This window comes from Hypoxylon fragiforme (assembly GCF_022984875.1).
Source record: "Hypoxylon fragiforme strain CBS 206.31 chromosome Unknown GGS25scaffold_5, whole genome shotgun sequence".
In the NCBI taxonomy this organism is placed as follows: Eukaryota; Fungi; Ascomycota; class Sordariomycetes; order Xylariales; family Hypoxylaceae; genus Hypoxylon; species Hypoxylon fragiforme.
In genome coordinates, this window is record NW_026054760.1 from 318,231 (window position 1) to 342,454 (window position 24,224).

The following is a 24,224-nucleotide window of genomic DNA, read 5'->3' on the forward strand; positions in this document are numbered from 1 at the left end:
ATCTTTAAATGTTTAATGCATGCTTGTGCTAATCATTGATGCTATTTTTACACCCCTGCATCCATGCCTCTCTCGGGACTAGGGACTAGGACACATACCACTAGTTAGTTAGTTAACCTTAGTTAGGTACTAGCGTAAATTAGTTGATCATCAATCGTTAGTGTTTCACGTGACTGTTCTACCTACCTCTGACCGCCCGGCAGTAAGAATGGCAAGCTACGTAGGGTACTAAGCAGCCAAGATGACAAGCACTATTTTAAGCTTAGCTTCCAAACCTTTCAACCCCGGAATTTCATCTCGATCGACTTTTACATGATTTCATCGATTGCCGCCTCCTTCTAAGATGACCTCAACGTCTACCACTACTTTAAAACCGGGGCCAAACTCCATTTCCCAAGATATTGGGGTCATTGGTAAGCATGGGTAACTACCTACTACATACTTCATCTCTACACGATGCAAACCAAAACCCGGAGCAAAACGGAGTAAAGCTTCCCATGCGCCAATCTGTCTTATACGCCCTTGACCTATGCACCTAAGCTCGAACAAGAACAAACTGCTTGATTCATGACGCGCTTCCTACTATGCAGTAGCGTTTAATTCCTTATAAACCGTATCTGAAGAAGCCCTTGAGGCGAAAAGGGAAAAAAAGTATGTTGTGGTTGGAACGTCTAGCTGTTTGATTTGATTGCTTCTTTTAGCGTTGATGATCTCATCGGTTTCTTTTCTTTTCTTTCCTTTTATTCCACATACATGCACCTGTAGACGTAACACCTGTAGTGAACCATTATTGTTACACATCATACCTTACCTAGGTACACTGCATATCCCAATCTGAAGCTAAAGCTGTGAATCTCTGCAAATATTTCATACCGGTCAGCCATTTTTGGATGTTCACTTCCTGTTCCAAACTGATTCGCTGTTCCACAGCTGAATTGCCTCCCCACGGCCTCTTTGCTCCGTCTTCGTATCATACACTTTATATCCTCAAGTCTCTCCTAACGCTCCGTAATACCTTCGTCCCAATGGTTTCCAAAAGAAATAAGTCGTCGGTTGCTGTTCAGCAACAGGACTCTCATACAGAGATCCAATTCGACTTAGACCGCCCGAATCTTACTACGCGAAGGTCAGGGCGTATCGTCAGGCAAAAAATCCAGGAATTGCATTCCGAGGATAAGCCAATTAGTGACGTAAGTGCGAACTTGGCGTCGAATCAACCCAAGGGTAAGAAGAAGAAAATGTTGGAGGATTTAGGGGATGTTTCGGGGGCCATGAATGGCCTTCGGGCGATGGAGAACAACTTTCGGGAGTCGGTAAAACGACAAAAGATAGCACTGAATGAGAGTTCGGTGATGGAGGGCGGGAAGATCGAAGATGAAGATGCAGCCTTCATGCCGAGACCCTCCAAAGCTATGCCGGATCTAATCCCCGAGGAATTTCAGAAGAGAGGTCTACAGGATAAGCAGAAAAGAAATGATCTAAAAATGCGAAGTTCCCACGCCGATCACGCAAGCGAGGTCTACCCGGAAGGAGAACCATGTGACAGGGACGGAGGTGGTGATATAGGAGCGGAGGAAGTCGATGTCGCTACCATCAAGCAGGAAGGTTCGAGGCCGCCGCCCGTTCATAGCGAGTATCTACCGTTGCCATGGAAAGGCAGATTGGGCTATGTGAATATCCCCGACTGTCATGCACTAAGCGTATGTTGGTATAAAGCCTAAGATTTCTAACAAAAGTTAGGCATGCCTCAATACGTATCTACGGCTGTCGAATCCACCGGTATTCAGTTCCAGAACCTGCCGAATAGCTTCCATCTTAGAGCATCGTCACCCTCTACAAGATCCTTCCCAGCCTGAGCATCCAACCAAGAATCGACCAGATAAAGACGAACCCGCCGATGTTGCCCGAGGTCAGAGACATGTGGAGGCCCTTGGTCTGGCCAATGCACGTGATATCGTGAAAATGATTCGCTGGAACGATAAATATGGCATTAAGTTCATGCGTCTGAGTTCGGAGATGTTCCCCTTCGCTAGCCATGAAGAGTATGGGTATAAACTTGCCCCTTTCGCCTCCGAGGTACTTGCAGAGGCTGGAAAGGTTGCGGCTGAGCTCGGCCATCGACTTACCACTCATCCCGGACAGGTACGTTGTTAGTAGTGGGGGGTGTCAAGAACCAGACTAACTAGCGACTTAGTTTACGCAACTTGGATCACCGCGGAAAGAGGTTGTCCTGAATGCTGCTCGAGACTTGGAGTACCATGACGAACTGCTGTCGCTCCTACGCCTACCAGAGCAAGCGAACAAAGACGCTGTCATGATTTTGCACATGGGTGGCGTATTTGGTGATAAGGCGGCCACTCTCGACCGATTTAGAGCCAATTACATGCTACTATCGCCAAGCATCCAAGCAAGACTGGTGCTGGAAAACGACGATGTGTCATGGACTGTACACGATCTGCTCCCAATATGCGAAGAACTGAACATCCCACTCGTCTTGGATTTTCACCACCACAATATCTTGTTCGATAAGGACAGTGTCCGTGAAGGTACTAAGGATATCATGGACCTCTATCCCCGAATAAAGGCCACATGGGACAGAAAAGGCATCACGCAGAAGATGCACTACAGCGAGCCTTGCGCCGAGGCCGTGACCCCCCGGCAGCGCCGCAAGCATCGACCCCGCGTGATGACGCTTCCACCGTGCCCGGATACGATGGATCTCATGATCGAAGCCAAGGACAAAGAACAGGCCGTCTTCGACCTCATGCGCAACTTCCGCCTCCCTGGCTGGGACCGCATCAACGACGTGATCCCCTACGAGCGCGACGACGATAACAGGCCCTTACCCGTCCCACCGAAGAAGAAGAAGGCATCGCCCCGTCGCAAGAACAAGAAGAGCGCTGATGGCGAAGCGGAGGTAGAGCCGGAAGTCGAACAGCCTCCTCCGCCCCCGACGAAGGCCGAGGTACCCGAAGAGGAGGTGGGGATGGGAGGCCCGGAGAATAGGGTGTACTGGCCCCTGGGCATGGAGGAGTGGCTAAGGCCGAGGAAGAGGGAGGTTAAGAAGAAGGGGAAGGGTGAGGTGGAGGAGGATGAGTAGATGCCTACCTACATTGGTACTTACCTACCCAAGGTTAACTGATGATTGGGTCAGGGCTCGCAGTGTACTAACATTTGGGGATTGTTTTCTTTGAGTCTGTAATCTGTATTGTGTACTCGTTTTCCATGTACGATATGTGGTCGTCTTACTGGATTCTCGTCGGATTTTACTCACTTGGATTAAAACAGGGGAAAGGAGTATGGGGAAATGGGCACCTAAGTAGGTATGTATAGAACTACGCGTCTTTAGCGTCGTGAGCTTGCTGTTAGGTACTGGGACTTTGGGATGATGGGATGTGATGTGACATGATGGCATTCCCGGGTACTAGGCAGGTACCTAGGCACGATACGACTTTACCGCTATACGGTACTTCGTAATTCATCCATGGAAGATATCTACCATATGGTATCTGCCTTGGTATGATGAAACGAGTTGCTGGTGCTTCCAGGGCGGCGACGCCGATGGCGAGTGCTGTGTCCCTACCTACCCCGTCATACCAGGCACCACAGCTCAGCGCTGGAGCTCGACCAGGCACCGTCCGTAGGAGGGGTTATTTACTTGTGTCGTGTATTCGTACCTACCTACCTACCTACCTACCTAGGCAGATAGCAGCACATATAGCTGTGTTATGTTACCTACCTACATATGGCCTGTTTCATGTAAGTTAGTAACATTGGATCTATTCGTTCCTGGCACTACGTAGGTTAGCAGACCGCGAACGGGAGATGCGCTGGCGTGGCAGGTTGCGACGAGTTGGGTGGTGGTATTTTGTTCCAGGGTTATATTTGCTACCTAGCACGATGTTTTTAACTAGGTTAGGTATCAGGGTCCTGGGTGCGTGCCTAGGTAGGTAGGTAGGTAGGTACATTGCCTGGTCCCCTTTACGCAGCCTTCTCCACGGTTCTAGAAAATTCAATTCCGTGTAGGTAGGTATGCGGTGCGAGTGTGGTGGTGGAATCGTCGCCGGGAAGGAAGGCGTGTAAACTCGCCTTGTCTTGGTGTAGGTCGGTTAGGCTGCTCGTGGTGCGGTTGTTGGTCGTTACCGATGCCGTAGCTGTGGTTGTGCTTTGCATCTTGTAGCTAAGGGGAGACGAAATAGGGGGACCGGATTACTGATCTGGTATTTATCTACCTGTGTTATATACCTCCCTGTATGAGTCCGAGTATCTATCTATGCCCGTGTGCCTGTGTGTGGGTAGGTACCTAGGTATGCGTACACTCGTGCTGGACAGCGCGGCACGGGTATCGATGCATATGCCAGTCATCGGAGTGCTGACCGACGGAGTAGAGTCCATCGTTGATCAGATTGGCGGTACCTAAGTAAGCCTCGCTTAAAAGGAGGTGCTGAGTAGGCCATATCAGCCACTAAGATAGGAGAGTACTGGGTGAAATTCTCCTATAGCTACTGTAGCACATCCAATGATATGTCAAGATACACGCATTCGTACATACCTAGGTAAAGAACAGGTCACAAACGTCGCGTTCATTGATTAAGTCGTCGAAACATGGCATCAATCTACTCCATGCCTAACATATATGCACAATAACATGATCGATGCTTCATGGGCTTAGTCTGTGGCCAATCCCGCACGACGCCACCCCTGAATGGGGCTCCAGGGTAGATCGCTACCCAACCTGCACCCCCTTCTCAGGCATACCTATATACCTGCATATACCTAGGTAGGTAGATGCAGCAATCAGGCACACTAGCACCAGGCATTGGACAGCTACAAATAGATTCGGAGAGACAGCGAGAGCCTCAAAGAAGGGGTTCACCGGTGAGCAAGCATGTGCCTGCGGCTATCGCTTCTACTGGTCGCAATGCAACTACAGACCTCGCCCCATTCGGTGACCGGCTCCGACCAATTGCCTTGCATCCTTACATCCATATGTCCATACACATATACCCATACCTATGTAGGTTGGGCAGAATCTGGCGACACGACAACAACGACTGTTTAGGGGTATGATAAACGAAGGTGCGGCAATTAGGTTTTGGTAGGTATGAGATAAATGATGGACAAATACCCTTGAACCCCCATCTCCATCCCCCCCTCCCCTCCCTTCTCTTCCATTTCTATTGCTTTTTAGGAAAGGGAGGGGGAAGAGAAGGCTGGAAAGGGAATGGAGAAGGGAAGTTTCATTGCGTGTAGAGCGGCAGAGAAGGAAAATCAATCACTAGTAGATTGGGGACTAAATAACCTAGGAAATAGGAAATTACGGGGCGAGCAGAGCACTAAGGGGTAAACGAACGACGACGATACGATACTATGTATGATAAGGCATGGCTATGGCTGTTGAGGAACTAAGGATAGGTAAATAGATGAGATATTTCCGTATCCCCGACTGAATGGGTTAAAAGAGTCTCTTGTCGCACATAAAAAAGGCACTGGACTGGGCGCCTACGTATATTGTTGACATGGCATGGCATGGCATGGTGGTGTAATGAGCTGGATAGATACGTCAATGGGCTTTGTTGGCATGTGCGCAAACTCGATTGAGCGCACATAATCTAGATTGATCGGTTCGCACAAGGAGAGTTGAGTCGGGCCCGAGGTGAATGCGAAAATGTGAATATGAATATGGATTGTAGGCATCACGTTGTTCTTTGTCGCAAGTTGTGGTGATGCCGACAATAACCTTTGAATAAATAATTATGGCAGTGAAAAAGAAAAGAAAAAAGAAAAAAAAAGAAAAAAGGACGCCATGAGGTCACTTGGATTTGATGATGTCAGATTTTACCGACTCGAAGAATGTTTCGGGAAGCATCGATGGATCTCTGTTATTAAGAAAGCTGGACTGGAGCCCTTTTTTAGACCGATTTCAAAAGGCTTGGCTTCAAGTTCCTTCTGCTTCTTTTTTTTCTTCAGCGTTGTACAAGAGCAGCAAATTCTGCCGAGGGGAAAGTACCGGGAACTTGTAAATAGAAAGGTGGCTACTTGTTGTTTGGTAGTAAAATATGAGGGGAGAGAGGTACCGGATGGTGTAGACGGTGACTTCGGGGCTCTTGCGTGACGATGGAATGATCGTTTTCCTGATTGGTCGCTTTGCAGGAAAAAAAGGCCCGTGCTTCACCGGTACGAAAGTACGAAACCTACCTAAGCAGCTTGCAGTTGCAGTTGCAGTTGGTTGGTTTCCCCAATTTTAGCAGGAAAAGGGACCCATATTAATGTTGCACGTTCGTTTAGAAACAGTTGGAGGGGCAGTTAGCAAGGAGCAAGGAGTCATTGAGGGACGACAAGGCTAGTGCTGTTACTGCTGTAATACCTCAGTTTACATTTAGGTACTTGACCTGTGTGCTTTAGTTGCTAACGTTTAAGCGGTTCAGCAACGTTCGTTAGGTTTGTTGCCGTTTCTCACCCGAGCAACAAACTGAAGAAAAACCCGACAGTGACAATATTGACAGCCTTTTTTTTTTTGAGTCGGAGTACATTATATCAACCAACGCCTTGTATGTACATCTATTCATCATCGTCTTCATCATCATCATCAACTTCAACTTCATCATCACCCTTATTATAATTGTTTTGTCCTCCTTTTATCTTCAATCAGTATAGGTGCTTTTTTGTCACAAGATCTCCAGGTCTTCAGGTCTCGCCACTGAGACAAAAAAAAGGCACACGACATCAATACATAGCAGCATACACACCACTATCCTCACCATCAGAAATATATTCCATACCACATCATACCTACCAAGGTACATACATACTAGTACGTTCTATACATAGATAGTACCAAGCATCCAGGTCAAGACTCAAGTAGATACTAAGTACACAAGGTAATACCTACATGCCAATACCTAGTGTACTTCGGTATATTTGATCTCGAAAACCATTACACCCACGCTTCCAAGTTGCATACAGAACATATTACAGACATATCACATACAAACCAAACTATCCATTAGCCATAAAAACAATTCCCATCAACGAACTCGATCCCATCAAAAGCATACCAGCATCATCTGGATCCGCATCTGGTTCAATCAATCACAGCCTTGGAAGCCCACGAGATCAAAACAACCCACTGTTTCTTCCTGCAGGGTCCCCAGCACCCTTTCCCCGCGCTCTCTCCCGACACACTTTCCAACTTGAACTTTCCACCTCCACAAACTTGTGCCAACTTTACATAGTACAGTACATCGAAACCCTTATTTTTACTTACCAACCTGCCCACTTTCCACCGTTAAACCTAAAAACCTTAGCAAAGTCCAAGCTACAGTACTTCCAACTACACCTGGGCATACTTGGGTACCTACAGTACTAGGTAGGCACGTACAGCGTACAGTACCTACCAGTGCTACCTACCTTACATACATACAGACCTACCTGCTGCCTACCTCGCTCCCTGCCTCCCTGCCAACATCACCCCCATTTACACACTCCACAACTCACACTCTGACATCCCATCCTTCACATCCTCTAACAAAACCTACCCTATTCTATCACCTCCAAAATTATCACTTTTTCGTCTTCATTACAGTCTGGATCCTCATCGTCTTCCATCGCCTTTTCTAACTTTCGGCTACTTAGCACACACATATCGAAAATGGCGACCGTGGAGATGAGCCCCCAGTCTGCGCATTCTCCCCCAGGATCAGAGGCTAAGCGCCCCAGAGGTACGTCATACTTTGCCATCATTCTGCCACCCCATACCTAGTACTTTCTACGATCTCTGTTTACTATGGGCCTGTTCGTTTCATGGGAGTCGTAATGACTAATCTACTGTAATTAGGTATCCTGAAGAACTCCTACCAAAAATCACCGCCGCCAGAGTCCCCTGTTAAGGAGAAGGACCTGTCCGACAAGGAAATTACCATTATCAATACCCAAACCAACGCTGGCCATCGCCGTTCTTCAAGTGCTGCTAGTCGTCCAGCAGGATCTCGCCGCCAATCTTCTCTCCCCCCTGCCCAAGTTGGCGATTTTATCGATGTGGACAGCAACCAGCGCCTAAAATGGGACGAAGCGAATCTCTATCTTACTGAACAAGAGCGCACTGCCACCATGAAGATTACTGAGCCAAAGACTCCATATGCCCGTCATTACGAGCCTTCGGAAGATGAGGATGATGAGATGTTGGATGGAGAAAACTCGCGAAGGGAGGAAATCCCTGGGCTATCCCTTGGTGAACCAGAGGAAGAGGTCCCCGAAGACGATTTTGGATCCTCGCGCAAACAAAGCAAGGTCCATGTTAACGACGAGGATGCGACCCCACTACACGACGCCGAGAATGAGTATCTTGGCATGACCCCCGAGGAACGCGAGAAGCACCGTAAGTTCGAGCTGCTACGAAAGAAACATTATGAAATGAAGGACGTGGCCAAATTTCTCGGCCACCCAGAATCCCTCGACGAACTCGACGACGAAGAAGTGCCTGCTATGCCAACTATTAACGGTGCCAAGGTGGGGGCGGGCGACTAGAAAGGCGAGTTAAGTAACCTTTATCCAAGGGCATATCCTTCTTTGCAATAGAAAAACCGAGGATATTGGAACGATGACGAATATTTGGTGATGGTGATATGCATGCTGGACGGAGTTCATAGGCCGGGTGGAATATTTTTCCCTTGATTTTTCTCGTTGCCGCAGGCGCATTAGATTAGTTACGGTATGGGGCGATCAGAGTACTGCGACGGGGCCAAGAAGAGGTGGAAGATATTCAGTCAACGGCGATTGTAGCTATAGATGGTTTACTGCAAGGGGTTTTTTGGTCCCCTAAATCATTGAAATAACTAGTTCAAGTACGCTTCTATCGTGACACTTCTAGACAGGTAATCAGACCAACGTGGCATCGATAACAACCGCATTAACTCGTTGTTCGTCCGTCGATGGGCTTCTTCCGAGCTTCTGTATAGGTGCTTGTGACAATCCAATACAGCCAGCCACATCATATCTCTTTTAACACAACGCTGGATAACAAACGCACACTTTCAACATGTCAGGAACTCATAGCATCCCCTTCCTAGCCAGCTCAACTTTTCGCGCCGCCTCTCCGGCCTTGAACCCTCCCTTGGAAACGCATATCCGGTGGCCGTCGCCCATCTCGAACTTGTCCTCCTGGCTGGGCCAGGGACACGGGCAGTGGTGGGGGAAGTGGACGCAGGCTGCGAGTTTTACTACGTTAGCATTCTCCTCCATACCAACGACGGCGCTTTATCAAAGGTACATGGTATATATCTTTCTGTGTAGTTAAAAAAAAAATCAATGTTGGATAGCATACCCAAAGTGTCCGGGCACAAGTAGTTGTCGCAGTGCAGGCGGTCGTAGTTGGCCTGGTAGAAGGAAGGGTCGCTCGGCACGTTCTGCGGCTGCCGGTGTTGGTGCTGCTGATGGTGCTGCGCGCCGCCGCCGTTGCCGCCGAACATTTGCTCGAAGAAGCCGAATTGTGCGCTCGTGAGGTGGGGGAGGATGGAGAGGAGGAGGAGGAGGGTTTGGAGGAGGGGGGGGATGGTTGGGGTGCGCATTTTGGGTTTGTGGGAGATTTGGGTGAGTGTGTACGGCGTAGATAGGTAGGTAGGTAGGTAGGTAGGTATTTGAAAGAGACGCGAAGAGAATGGGTAAGTGAGGTCAGAGATACTACTCTCTCTTCTCGTTACGTCGTCATGGATGGGTTTTAAGGCGAGTTCACTTACAGTAACAGTTGAAAGCGCTAAGCTGTCAACATTTCAATTACTTATCGTTATCAGTGGTCCCTGTCTTTATTTAGCACCTCAGCTCTTTAGTGTACTACTTACAGTGTGGGATAGGAAATGACTAAGCTTGAAAGTTGGGGTCGTCGGTCCGAGCTTTTCGCTTTTGAGATCAAAAAAGATTGAAAATAAATTTCCAAGTTGGAAATGACATCTTAACGACCAGCCCAACCCCAGTCGCAGTCATGAGGATCGCTCAATTGCAGCGCCCAATAGCGGCTGCTGCTGCAGGTATATCGAGAACAGCACCTGCGACCACGATACGGCAGTTAAGAGAAGCGTTGGGACAGTTAAGAGTAGGGACGAGCAATGCGGCAGTGGAGGGTCGGAGACATGCGTCCGTCAAGTCGCAGGGAGCGTATACGTTAAGAGACTCGAGCACGATTCCGAAGAAACTGGGCGCGAAGAAGAGTGGTGGTACGTGTCTACAACTTGTTCTGTCCAGTTCATCCCGCCCCGAAGATGAGATATAAAGACGGACAAACAAGCAAAGAAGAGGAAAGGGTAAAATTAACAATTACTGCACAGATTCCTACGTCATCCCCGGCAACATCATCTACAAGCAGCGCGGCACCGTCTGGCACGCGGGCGAGAACTGCGGCATGGGCCGCGACCACACCATCTTCGCCCTCGCCACCGGCTACGTCAAGTACTACCGCGACCCCGCCAAGCACCCGAACCGCCAATACATCGGCGTCGTCTTCAACAAGGAAGACAGCCTGCCCTACCCGTTGCACGCCATGCGCCGCCGCCGCCTCAACCTCGTCGCCTCCCCCATCCCCCCGCCCCAGGTCCAGCCCGAGCTCTCGCCCTCCGGCATCCCCACCCAGGTTGTTCGGCAAGGCTACGGCCGCCGCCCGCACCCGCGCGACGAGCGCATCATCAAGCTCCGCACTGACGGCACCTACGCGTACGCCGAGGAGTCTTGGAAGCTCGGCACGCTCGTCCGCACCGAGAAGCGGAAGATGGGATCGAGGAGGGTGGCGATGCGGCACAGGCGGCGCAAGACGAAGGCGATTGCGCTGGAGATGCGCGCCGAGAGGGAGGACAAGATTGCGAGGAGGAAGGAGGCGCTGGATTCGCAGAAGGCGGCGAGGACCCGGAAGATGAAGGAGTACAGGGCTAGGAAGGCGGCGGAGGAGGCGGCGGGTGGAGAGGGTGGTGGGAAGACGCCCCCGGGGACGGCGGCGCCGAAGACGAGTCCGCCGAAGGCTCAGGTGTAAACCTACCTACCTACCTATGTATCTACTAGGTACATTCTAGCTTCTTAGAGGGCTAGCACGAATGTGACAATATACATGAAGATAAGACAAGACGCCATGAATATGAATAGGGATAGGGATAGGAATTGTAATATGTAAAGATGTAAAGGTCCCTGCCTCATATGGAGAGGTTGCAGGGAGATTTTTGATCGTGCTGATTTTGATATCGCAACACCCCCTTTTTTGGTCAGCTGTTCATGTCTATGGATGGATATAGGTAATGACTGCTATGGTTTGTAGTTTATGTTGATGATGTTTACTGGTCCTGGTTTACCCAGCTTGGTAGGTACTCTAGGCTTTGACCATTTCTTGGTGAGCGTGCGTTGGGTTATGCGACTGAGAGATATCATGTTTGGGGTAGGTATCTAACTTCGTATAGGGCCATAGGTATACCTAGGTGCCTACCGAGATCAACATGTATGTTGTGTCTATTGAAGGTTACGATATGGCATGCATACGTTTTGAGGACTCACCATGCACGAAATGGGGGGTTTATGGATGTGTGTGATGTGATGTGATGGCTGTGGTTAGGGAACTTTCCTTGTGGGAAGCTCGATTGGTGGTAGCTTTCACTGTAGCATACCTAGGTAGGTAAGTGGTTGGTAGTTAGTTATTGGGAAGCGCGTTTTCTCCCTTGCAACCCTCAAGTCTTCCTTCATCATTGCTAATCATTGGTGACTCGGCGACTCTAACCCCCTCGTTATAATTGGATGTCTGGCGTGAGTTGAGGCTTTCCTAGGTATTTAAGGGCCGTCTTCATGTTTACCGTTCTCTACGAGAAGCTGAGGCGAAAAGCATATTGAACAATGCTGGTATTGGTCGCAAGGCTGTAAAATCATGTGGTTGAGTACCGATGGCTGTGCCAACTCTTGCCTAAAGCTGAATAATAATTGATATAGTGCTTACTCTTAGCCTTCTGATGTTCAAATCAGCCTTGGAGAAGTTGAGTCACATTTATATAGGTAGCAATAGCTCAATTTTTCGTCGATGGTGGTGTAGCATATGTATCTAGCTTTGGTTGCAAAATAGGCCATCTAGTTATGTACGAACGAAATACGCAGATCTACGTTCGCAGCAGAACAACCAGACGTACATACACTACCTATCGGATCACCTACTAGACATGTACAGGGGGTCTTGCCGTATTAGCCGTCCACAACCCTTGGCCAGTCAGCTGCGGATCCTCAATCTTACGCCCCCCAAGCCGTATGTCTCGCGTGCCCAGCCAATGACACGATACACAGCCCGGCGTGTGGCTCCGGGGAAATCTCGATAGGGAGGAGCCGCAGCGCAGGCAGCTGACACAAGGGATGGGCGTGATCGGTATAAATGTAACCTGTTGACTCGTTCACTCGCGTTTTGTAGGATTTTGGAGATTTTTTTTTTCCTGTTTAAATACGATAAGACGATATTATGGCGACCGATGACTTGGCGCAAACTTGTGGTCTTATAAGTGACTTCTACCAAGGGAATCCGCGTCTCGCGTGATGATCGGATGGAATGCTGGTTTAATTATATGGGCAGTAGGTATTTGTTGACTCGAAAGCGCGGAAGCTATATGTGAAGAACTGAGTATCTTGGGAGGCATAGATAGGTAGCCAAGATGGAACCACGAGAAGCGACGCGCCCTAGCGCTGGAGCTGGTGAGCTAGGGGCGCCTGACGACTCCCCGCCGCCACAGACACAAAGCGACATGTCTGAGTTCGACGACGGGCTGGATAACCGGAAATCCGTCCGTAGTAGCTATTCGCATTGGGATCCCGAGCCGGGCTTCGTGCACATCGATGGCGACATTGACGGGCATGGCTGCAACAACACCGCGGTGGATGTCATTGCTGTGCCGTGCGTCGGCGCATCGCCCGTCGACACCTGGGCGAGAGATCCGCTCGTGGATGGCTACTTTGGACTGCCTTCGTCGACGGGGCTGGAGAGGTACCCGACGGTTAAGAAGCTACCGGAGAACAGCATTCTGTCGCCCACGATTAATCGGCACTTGCCGAGAGCGAGTCCCCTGTGGATTCTGCACGGGATCCGGAAGGAGGTTAACACGGCGCGGATCTTGCTATATCGGCACCGCGAGCTGTCGGAGGACATGACGCTCGATGAGGCGGCGGAGGATCTCCTGGATCAGATTGAGAAGATGCGCGCGGGCCAGACGAAGTCCCGGCCGATCTTTTTCGTATGCCATAGTATTGGAGGGCTGGTTGCGAAGTTGGCGCTGGTGAAGGCGAGCCAGAGGCAGGAGATGAAGCCTCTCATATTCGACTGTCATGGTATCGCATTTTTTGGTAGGTCCATCTTCGATATCCCTTACTGATATTGTATTGTCTAATAGGCTAACATGCTATAGCCACGCCGCACCGCGGTTCTAGTTACATGTCGATGCCTCACTTGCGAGAGAGTATCCAGGAACTGCTTTTTCTGCAAAGCCCGCTGCCTTGGCCCATCGCTCACGACTTGCGATTGGGAAATAAGGCATTACTAAAGATGCACGACCAATTCGTGGATATCGCCAGCGAGTTGCGCATCTGGACCTTCTACGAAACCATCGACTCGCAGCTATCCGGGCTTGGCGGCTCAGACTACGACGAGGTTCACTTCAGCGCACCACTAACTTCTATTAAGTCGGGGCTGGTCGGAAGCCGCGGAGAGAAGGCACTCTCGCTCGAGAGCGACCATGCCCACTGCGCATCTTTCGGGCCCAATAATATCCGGACGATGGACTCGTTCCTCGCTGATCTAGGGGCCGCAGTCAGGAAAGCGGAGGACTTGTGCGCGAACTTCGTGCACACGCCACTGAAGCTGAACCAGCATGTCAAGGTCGAGCTGATCGGGTTCTACGAGGACCCGGATAAAGGCGAGACGGGCCAGGATATTAGGCTGTATATTTCGAAGCATACGCTGAAGGAGTTCTTGGAGAAGGGGCCCGAGACGTGTCTGAGGGAACGGATGAACACTGTAGCAGCGAGACGGCACCGAGGGCTAGGGCATAGGTTGAGGCGGCCGATATCAGGCCCGTCGCCGATGACGGGCGCGCTGGGCATCTTGACTAACGTGCAAGAATTAGGGCAGAGGATTCTGGATTCGGTTCGGCCTTCCAGCGCTCCGGAAAACGAGCCCCCGGCTGGCCCGTCTCCCGAGATCGTCGTCACAAGCCATGCCTCCCGGCCGCTCATCACCGGTGTCGCCACGGAGCCCGTGTCTAGTGCCGTACCGGGGCGAAGCCGGGGCCTAACTGTTCCCGCTTTATCAGCACCAGGATTTCACCGCCCATCGAGTAGGGGTAGCAGCGAATCGACTAGGACCGCCGACTCCGAGCCCAACGTTTCTGCCCTTTCTCCCAAGTCTACTGACCTGGATGAGTACTTCACGCCGAAAAAGGCGGAGGACCCTGGTTTAGCTGGTAAGGAGGCCGGATATCACCGTCTTCGTCGTGCTTCGGCGCTGCAGGACTTTACGGCCGGCTTCTCCCGCCCGGATCCTCATGGGAGGAAGTTCATGTGGATACATCTGCCGTTTAACAATCCCCACTGGGTCAAGGTACATTCATTTGGCTCGTACCAATGTGTTGTTGGATAGTGAAGTGGCTAATTTGGGCGTAGAAAATATTCGACAAGCTTTCCGAGACGCAGAATCGGAGCTTCGCCAAACTGCTCAGTAACGAGAATTGGGTCAACAAGCATGTTCAGGGGCGTCATGCGAATCTGCATGCTTCGTACGTGAAGCCCGGGTGTGCATTCGTCCCTTCAGATGCTGGTAATACATTGTGTCTCCCTCGTGAAACCGAAGAAAACTCCTCTAACTTAAGTCAAGGGTCTCCTCGTCCTGCATCCCCAACGAGAGCGGGGAGAAGTCCTAGCCCCGGCATCACTCCCAGCCATCTTTACGTATACTTGCCGTATCTGCATTACGACACCTACGTGAACATCATCCGGCGCCGAAACGTAATTAAGCGAAGGATGGAGCACGGCAGAGGACGACCGGTCCCGCGCGAAGTTGCCGAGCTTGAATCGCTGGATTCACGGGTCATCTGGGAGTACATCGGCCACGACCCGCCCGTTAATATAAGGAGGACCTTGGACCAGTACGGGTATCCCGGTCTCCGGGACACGTACGCGCGCGATGACGATCAGATGCTGTACAAGCTAACGAAGGAGCGGATCGCGATGCCGTTTAAGCAGAAGCGGGACATGTACCATACGGGCGATAGCCAAGCGCCGTTCAGCGATGTTTTTGCGGGAAGTAGATTGATGTCTCCCGCCGGCACGATTACGACGGCTGCAGGGAGCCACACGGACGAGAGTGATTCGGATCTTGAGGACGATATCCTGCAAGGAAATGTGCTGATGGTGGACCAGTTGTGGCTTTGGGCAGTCGATACGAGTAAGTTCTGATGAACAAGCGTTAATAGCCAACCCCCTATGGATGCATTTCTAATGTGATCAACAGCGACCCTGATGACCTTCTTCCCGAAGCGCGAGTCCCATCCGATGGAAGGCCCCCTGTTCCAGCAGGTAGATCTGAGGAACAGCATATATAACGAGCTAAATGGCGATCTAAGCGGTCGTTGTGAGAATGCATTGGACCTTGCGGCCTTCACCGTTCTTCATGCTATTACTGTAATGCTGGACCGAACATCGCATCCTGATTTAGAGGTGTTCCGTATATTCGAAGAGGCGCTAGGCATACTGGTACGTGCTGTTCTACTACTAGAGACTGGGCCATTTTACTGACTTACGGTTTGTAGACCGAAAGAATGACTTCGTCGCTCAAGCGATTCCGCATGCAAACCTTCCGGGAGCGGATCTTCTCGGACTCGGACTCGGACGACCCGGAGGACAACCGGTCCGAGAGCATCAAAAAGCGGCACAGGCGGGAGCTCGAGCAGGCCGAGCGCGAGAACCGCGAGAACACGTCCGCGCTGCTCGAGCTCCGGGACATGGACGACGAGCTCAACACGATGAAGAACCTGTTCTCGGAGCAGGAGGACACGATCAAGGACATGCGGGACAGCTACGAGAAGCCGGAGCTGCAGGCGTACACGGAGAATGGGCGCCAGTTCCTGGAGGAGGCGCTGAAGCGGCTGCAGGAGTACCAGAAGCAGGTGCATGATATGATTGACCGGGTGGATAATACGAAGAAAGACGTAAGTAAATACCTACCCAACTTATCCGATACTCGATGCAGCGTTGAAAGATAAGTCACTAAAAGTACTAATGCGATTATAGTACGAGAAACTACAAGAGATGGTCCAGCGCCAAGCACAAGTCGACGAGGTGCGATGGTCACGGCTGCAGACTGAACTGGCCAGCTCACAGAACCTCTCGGTCATGATCTTTACGATTTTCACAGTGCTTTTCCTGCCGCTCAGCTTCTTCACGAGTCTCTTTGGCATGAATACGAAGGAATGGGGAGGCGAGGACGATAATTTTATGAGCCTTGGTGTTATCGGTGCTATTTCACGTATGTCCAAGACTTGCGATTTTCCTAAATCCTCTACAATACCTCCTCACCTATCAGCTGGGTGGAACTGATTTGCTAACGAACAACATCATCACAGTCCCCGCATCCGCAGCCCTCATCATCGGCACCCTCCTCGCCGCCTTCAGCAGCCGCGTGCAGAGCACCTTCAAAGCGTGCTTCAAGCTCTTCCGCTCCGGCGTCCAGCACACGACCTCCGGGTTCGAGAAGCTGCAGCCGGAGAAGTCGCGGCAGGCGAAGCAGCGCCGACGACAGCAGCACGAGCAGAGGGAGCAGCGGGCGACGAGGCGTCGCGAGCGCGGGTATGACTTCTGGGAGACGGTGAGGGCGGATCGCAGGACCGAGTATGTGGTCCCGGATATGAATCGGAAGACGGCGACAAGGAGGAGGCTGGCGGGCAGGGGCACGTGGAGGAAGATGGTTAAGGATGCGAGTGGGTTTTAGGGGGAGTGTAATGGATGTGGTACGTAAATGTGGTACCTAAATGTATGATTTTGATGTGCGGTATTTTGGAGAGCAGGCGGATGATACTGTGTACACTTCAGCTGTAAGATTATATTCATAGGCGGAATCATGTACCTATAGGAAATGAAAATTGACCTGTACAATACAATGCAGCGTTTGGGTTAGGCGGTTATACTTACCATTTCAGGGGCTAGTATCATGCAGCGTTAGTCGATACGAACGATATCCGTCGCCAGCCGCTGCAACTTGATGTCATCACTCAAGCTATCAACCTTAGGTAGCATTCCTCATCATCATCGTCACCATCGCCCCATCTCCAGCTTCCCCAACTCCGGCAATTCAATGAGACGGCACTCAACAGCCATCATCCAGCAAGCCCTTCGCATACGTCACCATCCCCATTTCCATTTACACCTACCTAACCTTAATCATCCTCAACGACATCTCCATCTCACCCCCGCAGCTTTTCGGCAAGCACAAGCACACCAAAGCACCACTATGCCGGCCAAAGTGGACACCTCGGAGCTCCCGTCCCGCCCCACAGGCGCCGCCTCCCGTCTCGCCGCCGCCCACGCAGCCGAGCACCCCCTCAAGCTGTACGGCGGGTGGTTCTGCCCCTTCGTGCAGCGCTCGTGGATCGTGCTGCACGAGAAGCGGATCCCGCACCAGTACGTCGAGATCAACCCGTACAACAAGGCGCCCGAGTTCCTGGCGCTGAACCCGCGGGGCCTGGTGCCCACGCTCGGGGTCCAGAGCGCGACAGGCGGGAAGCGCAGGCCGCTGTACGAGAGCGTGGTGCTCTGCGAGTACCTCGACGAGGCGTACGCCGACGAGACGGAAAACGGCCCCCCGCTGCTGCCACGCGACCCGTACGAGCGCGCGCGCTGCCGCATCTGGATCGACCACGTTGGCTCCAAGGTCGTCCCGGGCTTCTACCGCTTCATCCAGCACACGCCTGACAAGGCCTACACGATTGACGAGGCGCGCGAGAATTTCCTAGCACACGTCCGGACGCTCGTGCGCGAGATGCTGGAGAACGATGAGGAAGAAACCGGGCCGTGGTTCCTCGGCGATGCGTTCTCCCTCGTCGACGTGATGCTCGCGCCGTGGGCGAAGCGCCTCTTCCTCATCGACCACTACAAGCCCGGCGGCGTGGGCATCCCGGGCGAGGGCCAAGCGCCCGGCGGCGAGGAGGAGGAGAAGGTGTGGGCGCGCTGGAGGAAGTGGCTGGAGGCGATCACGTCGCGCCCGAGTGTAAGGGATACCTGGAGCGACGACGAGCAGTACGTTGCGGCGTATAAGCGGTACGCGGAGGATACGACGCAGTCTGAGGTCGCGCAGGCGACGAGGAAGGGCGAGAGGCTGCCGTAGACGTAAATGCGATAGGTGCTAGGGTGGGAATCCACTGTTGGAGTTGCAATTTCCGCCGTTCTTCCTTCCGTGCCGTCATGCTGTGTAGGTACAGTTTACGGTTTTGGTTCTTATTCGCCAAGGGTTACGATCTGCCGGACTCACGATTTTTTTTTTTCATCAGAGCATGGGAAGATTGTGTGTGTTTTTCATAGCTACTGTAGGTACAGTTCTAGCCGGTAGAGGCTTAGACGGAATCCTTCGTGGTTTATTGTTAGCATCACGAACTGGGTTGTGCGTTCCTTCGAACTTATCGATATATAGAATGTCTCTATTTATATACTGAGGGCCCTGCAGATCGCGAGGTTCTCCAGAGATTCGGACTGGGGGGGTAAATATGGCGGGCTTCTTTGCCCACGTACTTCGTAGAATACACCATATTGGACAGAGTAGGTAAGTATGCACCAGGTATTCAATTCACCTTTGGCCTTCGACGCCGCACTAGGCCTTTTCTACTTCCTATTTCATTCGCAGAGTTCATTTCTTCCAATCCTCGGTATGACATCCATTTAGACATGCAGTCTTGCGGCACGCCACACTAATAAGAGCCAAAAAGGGAATGTCTAAACTAGAGTAAGATATTTTTTTTAAGATATTTACAGATTCGAGGCTTAAGTCGCAAATACCTTTCATTTACCTTACTGAGTTCACCAGTGTACAAGTCGTGATATGATCGCGGGTTTGTAGATCTTACCCCCTTTATGTATCTCCCGCTAAGGACGTTGCCAAGCACATTGTACCTGCGTGGGAGAACATCAAGCTTACCAATGTGGTATCTTGCGCAACGACATGGATGCTTGAGGCAAAAAATCTTCTTTAACTCACGCCGCACTTGGCAGCTGTGCGCGCCGCAATTAGGTGTGCCTGATGGTAAACAGATATCTACCCAGTGGACTTTTTCTGGCCACATCTTACTATTATTACACGAGAAATCCATCTAGCAAGGTGGAGGTTGATGCGGCTAAGCTGCACGCAGAGAATTTTTATGGTTCGACGTATCGAGGTGGGAAGTTCGAGATGCTCGAAACGCATGGCGGACGAATAACAACAGACAGAAGCGGCCCATAGGAGAAATTAAGGTATATTTTGCTACCGAATAGCTAGGGTAGGTTCTCGCAACTCAGAATGGTTAGGCACAGGTAGGCATATAGAGATCATGTAGATCTATCTTCAGGCCAGCTGTTCGAGATATTACCCATTTGCATGCATACACTACAGTACTAGGTACAGTTAGCTTCCTATTTGAAGTCGATTGTATATTCGGCGTCCAAAGCCAAGCTTCCATCCCCCCGTTCCTGGATCGGGACCCACGATGAGCTTCCTTGACAAGGTCCGTCTTTAGAATACTCAACTAGACATGCCTACCTACCTTCCCTAACCATACTGACCTTATTTACAATGTAATTTTTGGATGAGGCTTAGCAACGGCGTTCGACATCTTGGCAACCGCTTTTATATATTCCTAAAATCCATACGACTCCGGTATATAACCCGACGATGGAAACATTAGAGGACGATAGGAATCAACCTCGTTCGGATTTCCTTAGGTGTCTTTCCTTGTCTCTTTCTTCGTCTATATTAATACGAGAGCCTGTTGTAAATACATGAGGGTATAGTCTACATTCTTTCCTAGACAGTTGGTTGTTCCTATTTCCCTTCTCTCATTCATCAAATAACCGAAAAAAATGAAGGCCTCGACTTTCTTCACCATGGCCCTCGCGGCTGCCACGGCCTCGGCCGAGCCAATTCCATATAAAAAACCAACAATGGTTGGGCGGGACCTTGCGGCTGTAACCTCGGTGGTTACACAGCTCACGGACGCTATCAACAAGCTCGACAAGTCTGTCAAGGCCTTCGATGGATCAAAGACGGATGCTATTAAGAACGATGCGAAGGGGGTTGTGGATGTTTTGAGCTCCGGTGCCACTAAGCTGAAGGATACGAAAGAATTATCCGTGGATGATTTGACTAAGCTTAGGACGGCCTTGGAGCCCCTGACTCCTGCCACTGAGGGTTTACTCAAGGACTTCAGCAGCAAGAAGAAGCAAATTGAGGCAGCGTGCATCTGCCGCGACATTGAGAGCGCTGCCGACAAGATCGGGAATAACACGAACACTCTCTTCGATGGCATTGTGGGCAAGCTCCCTAAAGAATCGCAGGACCTTGCGCGGAGCTTGGCTAAGAAGGTTCTTGGCCAGCAGGCACAGCTACTTGCTGATTTCAAAGGCGACAAGTGCAAGGATGCTCACACTTCTACGTCTTCCACCTCCTCTGTCAAGACGACCACCCCTCCCGTCAAGACTACCACTACCACTCCCCCGGTGAAGACAGTCACCACGACTGATGATACATGTGATGATGACGAAACGACTTCCAAGACGCAGTCAAAGACTTCGGAAACAAAGTCTTCTCAGACTAAGTCGTCTACAACCAAGACATCTGAGACTAAGCCACCCGTGACATCAACTGCTTCAACTAAGCCGCCAACAACTACTTCGACGAAGCCACCGGTAACCACGTCTACCAAGCCGCCGGTGACTACTGTAACCACATCTAAGCCGATAACAACAATTACAACCACCAAGTCCTGCACCACGGAGAAGACACATGTCACCACCGGCACAACCAAGACTGTGACGGAGCCATGTGAATGCTCCGAGACGAAGTCCTCGCACTCATCGAGTAACACCTCCTCGACTAAGAAGAGCTCAACAGCCTCAACTTCATCTCACACAACTACCAAGCCTCCGGGAACTATCAACACATCTACCCACCCGCCGAGCTCCACTAAGCACACTTCTACGCATTCTTCTATCTCCAAGAACACCACTGAGTCGTGCACCACTTACACCTCTACTCTCCCGCACCCCCCTAGCTCCACGCACCAGACTTCCACTCACAAGACTTCTACCCAGTCGACTGCCAAGCCTCCGACTTCTTCAACCGCGTCTACTAATGTCCCAGGATACCCGACTGTCTCGCAGCCTCCGAGCTCTACACATAATACATCTACACAGAAGTCATCCAGCCAGTCAACTGTTGTACCGCCCAGCTCTACGCAACACACGTCTACACACAAGTCATCTACTCAATCAACTGTGGTGCCTCCAAGCTCCTCTTCCACTCAGAAATCGTCTAGCACCCAGTCAACTGCCAAGCCCCCGACTAGCACAAACACGCCCACGAGCCCGGGTTACCCAACTATCCCGCAACCCCCTAGCTCCAGCTCTACGCAGCAGTCTTCAACACACAAGAGCTCTACTCATTCAACTGCGATACCCCCAAGCTCCACACATCAGACTTCCACCCATAAGTCGTCTAGCACTCAATCAACCGCTAAGCCCCCCAGGAGCACAAACACGCCCACCACCACCCCAGGATACCCGACCGGCGTGCCCCCAAGCTCCACATCAACTCACCACAACTCCATCCCCTCGACCCACCAATCCTCATCTACCAGCAAATCCTCCTCCTCCTCCTCCTCCACCCACATCCACACCGTCCCCGTCTACCCAACCGGCAACTCAACCACCACCACCACTCAAACCCACCCACCCACCAACAAGCCCCCGACCACATCCTCATCCTCAACAACCTCAACGGGTAGCAAGCTCAGCAGCACGCCCGTAACCGCACCCCCAAGCTACCCCACCGGCGGCTACAACAACAACCAGACTATCCCGACCCCGCCACTGCCTCCGGTCTCGATGGCCACGCCGACGCCGTCGTATGCGACGGGTGGTGCGGAGGGAGGGAGCTTCGCGGCGAGGGGGGGCTCGACGGGGGCGTTGGCTGCTTTTGTGGCTTTTTTGATGTTTTAGATGGGTGTTATATGTAGCATGGGAGAGGGGGGGAAAGGAGGGAGAGGGAATGGAGGAGGGAGGTGATAATGTTTTTGGGGGGGGGGCTAATAGGAGGTGCTATTGTTGTAGAAGCGGAGACGATATTTTTTTTCTTTTCTTGAGACCTTTGATAACCCGACGTTCTGTTGTATATAGGGGTTTTGGCGCATGTATATTCTGGTACCTACTAGGTAGGTACTCAATGACTTAGTTATAGGTACCTAGGAATATAAAGAAAGGCTTGTATATACTTATACTTAGGTTGAAGTACTTACTTACCCACTTGACACGTGTCATGCTCAGTGTAATGTCACTACGTTGGAGCCTCTGCATCGCGTGAAGCATCAATGGATGGCATTGACTTGACTTGACTTGGATTGGAATCAATTGGATTGAAGCAATAACTTTTCCCTACATGAACTACCTACATATGTACCCCCTTTTCACCTTAGAAACGAACCCCTGAACAACGTCGAACTCCTTTACAATGCAAAGCGAAACCTCAGCACCTACCTACCTAGCAAGCAAAAGACGATGAAGGCTTGGGAGAATGTGAGAGGCGGAGACGTAGAACCTGCACAAGGGCCAGCGAGCTCCACGAAGAAAGACGATGCGCGCGTACGACCCAATTCCCTTCAACCGCGCCCTTACTGAATTCCTTACTCTCACGCCGTCGGGGTCACCTCAAAAGTCGTAGTCGCGACCGGGCACGGCGGCGGCGAGAACGTCGGCGACGGGCCACACGCCGGGAAGCATCTTCACCAGAACAGAACTAGTCAGCCAATCCTGATCGCCACCGACACTCAGAGGGGCAACTTACCCGCCAAAAGTCACGGTGGCCGTAGCCGGCGACCCGCAGACCCGCAAGGACTCGACGCAGGTCGTCTCGTCTTCGTTGCAGGGTGTCGCGGGGGAGGTTGGAGTTGGAGTTGGAGTTGGTGTGGGTATAGGCGTGGTGGATGGGGCCTCGGCCGGAGGACACGGTGGAGGTGTAGGGTTCTCGGTGCACATGTCGTAGCAGACGCCGTATTTGATGCCTTTGGGATGGTGATGTTAGTTTTGCGGTTTTAGTTTTCGAGGGGGTGAGTGGGCTGTGGTTTGGACTGACCGCATTTGTTGACCGCGTCCATGCACCGTACCCGGGGGCAGCGCTCCTCCGCGGGCATGGCGGCGGCGAGGGCGGCGAGGCTTAGAAGGGTGATTGTGTTGAAGAGCATTATGATGATGAATTACGATGGAGTGAAATGATAACGTCTACTTTTATTGAACGATTGAGTGCTGAGGGAAGGTCTGTGGTACTAGGCAGTCTTTAAGTAGACTTCTACGCCCCATCTCAGTTCCGCGAAATCGTATGAGACCATCATATATAGCTATTTATTCCCCGTCGCTCTGGACCTACATACCTATCTACCTCCACCATCGCTACCTATGAATACGAAGGCATTAGGCCTTGGCATGGAAGCGGCTTGACACTCCGGGGGCAGATTATTACTACTTTAAGCCATGGAATTATAGGGAGTCGAATGGCCGCTGGCTGGAGAGAGGTGTTGGGATTAATATCGCAAGGGGGTTGAATGCTCTTTAGCCGTCTTGTTCAGTTACCCAAGCGTGAGACCATGTTGCGATGCGATGGGGAGCTCCATACTGCTGACGCTGTCTCTATTTGGGTACCTTGGGTATTAATAGCTACAAATCAGCTTAGGATTGCTAAAGTCCTACATATTGAAGACTATACTCAGTCGTCTGTTTGACTGCTGATATCTTGAGATTGACAGAGTATGTTCGTCTTCGATAGTTGGGGAGATTCATTGTGTGGCTATTAGTTCTAGCATTTTTGGTGTTTACCCGTTCAAAAAAGGTTGGTAGGGTAGGGTAGGGTGATGTTGTATGTACCGTCGTAGAAGAAGTTTGCTGTTTTAAATTGACATGCAGGCATTGTTATGCAGACATTGATATGCAGGCATCCATGGATA

At 51.2% G+C, this 24,224-nt stretch overlaps 8 protein-coding genes across 8 annotated transcripts; 6 read left to right on the forward strand and 2 right to left on the reverse strand.

The window, feature by feature from the left end:
- The first annotated feature begins 288 nt into the window (after positions 1 to 288).
- On the forward strand, positions 289 to 3,758 carry GGS25DRAFT_489012 (UV-endonuclease UvdE). Its single transcript, XM_049260866.1, has 4 exons — positions 289 to 651; positions 931 to 1,670; positions 1,741 to 2,142; positions 2,195 to 3,758. The coding sequence occupies exons 2-4, from the start codon at positions 1,026 to 1,028 to the stop codon at positions 3,098 to 3,100; spliced, it is 1,953 nt and encodes a 650-aa protein (XP_049116277.1). The 5' UTR covers positions 289 to 651; positions 931 to 1,025; the 3' UTR covers positions 3,101 to 3,758.
- Positions 3,759 to 7,163: 3,405 nt separating this feature from the next.
- On the forward strand, positions 7,164 to 8,680 carry GGS25DRAFT_262167 (uncharacterized protein). The gene is made up of 2 exons (XM_049257307.1): positions 7,164 to 7,721; positions 7,838 to 8,680. The coding sequence occupies exons 1-2, from the start codon at positions 7,652 to 7,654 to the stop codon at positions 8,524 to 8,526; spliced, it is 759 nt and encodes a 252-aa protein (XP_049116278.1). The 5' UTR covers positions 7,164 to 7,651; the 3' UTR covers positions 8,527 to 8,680.
- Positions 8,681 to 8,812: 132 nt separating this feature from the next.
- GGS25DRAFT_489026 (uncharacterized protein) lies at positions 8,813 to 9,752 on the reverse strand. The gene is made up of 2 exons (XM_049260867.1): positions 9,323 to 9,752; positions 8,813 to 9,206 (listed from the first exon to the last, which is right to left on the reverse strand). The coding sequence occupies exons 1-2, from the start codon at positions 9,564 to 9,566 to the stop codon at positions 9,049 to 9,051; spliced, it is 402 nt and encodes a 133-aa protein (XP_049116279.1). The 5' UTR covers positions 9,567 to 9,752; the 3' UTR covers positions 8,813 to 9,048.
- A 224-nt stretch (positions 9,753 to 9,976) lies between these two features.
- Positions 9,977 to 11,014, forward strand: GGS25DRAFT_521305 (ribosomal L27 protein-domain-containing protein; the record flags this gene model as incomplete). The annotated part of the gene is made up of 2 exons (XM_049264034.1): positions 9,977 to 10,208; positions 10,320 to 11,014. The coding sequence occupies 2 exons, from the start codon at positions 9,977 to 9,979 to the stop codon at positions 11,012 to 11,014; spliced, it is 927 nt and encodes a 308-aa protein (XP_049116280.1).
- A 1,642-nt stretch (positions 11,015 to 12,656) lies between these two features.
- GGS25DRAFT_521306 (uncharacterized protein) lies at positions 12,657 to 16,978 on the forward strand (the record flags this gene model as incomplete). The annotated part of the gene is made up of 7 exons (XM_049264035.1): positions 12,657 to 13,341; positions 13,404 to 14,593; positions 14,656 to 15,436; positions 15,503 to 15,744; positions 15,801 to 16,199; positions 16,282 to 16,516; positions 16,614 to 16,978. 7 exons carry the CDS (start codon positions 12,657 to 12,659, stop codon positions 16,976 to 16,978), a joined length of 3,897 nt encoding a protein of 1,298 aa, XP_049116281.1.
- Positions 16,979 to 17,497: 519 nt separating this feature from the next.
- On the forward strand, positions 17,498 to 18,370 carry GGS25DRAFT_521307 (glutathione S-transferase; the record flags this gene model as incomplete). Its single annotated transcript, XM_049264036.1, has 1 exon — positions 17,498 to 18,370. One exon carries the CDS (start codon positions 17,498 to 17,500, stop codon positions 18,368 to 18,370), a length of 873 nt encoding a protein of 290 aa, XP_049116282.1.
- A 1,748-nt stretch (positions 18,371 to 20,118) lies between these two features.
- Positions 20,119 to 22,905, forward strand: GGS25DRAFT_531343 (uncharacterized protein; the record flags this gene model as incomplete). The annotated part of the gene is made up of 2 exons (XM_049265486.1): positions 20,119 to 22,196; positions 22,773 to 22,905. The coding sequence occupies 2 exons, from the start codon at positions 20,119 to 20,121 to the stop codon at positions 22,903 to 22,905; spliced, it is 2,211 nt and encodes a 736-aa protein (XP_049116283.1).
- On the reverse strand, positions 22,554 to 24,181 carry GGS25DRAFT_489038 (uncharacterized protein). Its single transcript, XM_049260868.1, has 3 exons — positions 23,360 to 24,181; positions 23,072 to 23,288; positions 22,554 to 23,007 (listed from the first exon to the last, which is right to left on the reverse strand). The coding sequence occupies exons 1-3, from the start codon at positions 23,466 to 23,468 to the stop codon at positions 22,917 to 22,919; spliced, it is 417 nt and encodes a 138-aa protein (XP_049116284.1). The 5' UTR covers positions 23,469 to 24,181; the 3' UTR covers positions 22,554 to 22,916.
- Between the last annotated feature and the right edge of the window lie 43 nt (positions 24,182 to 24,224).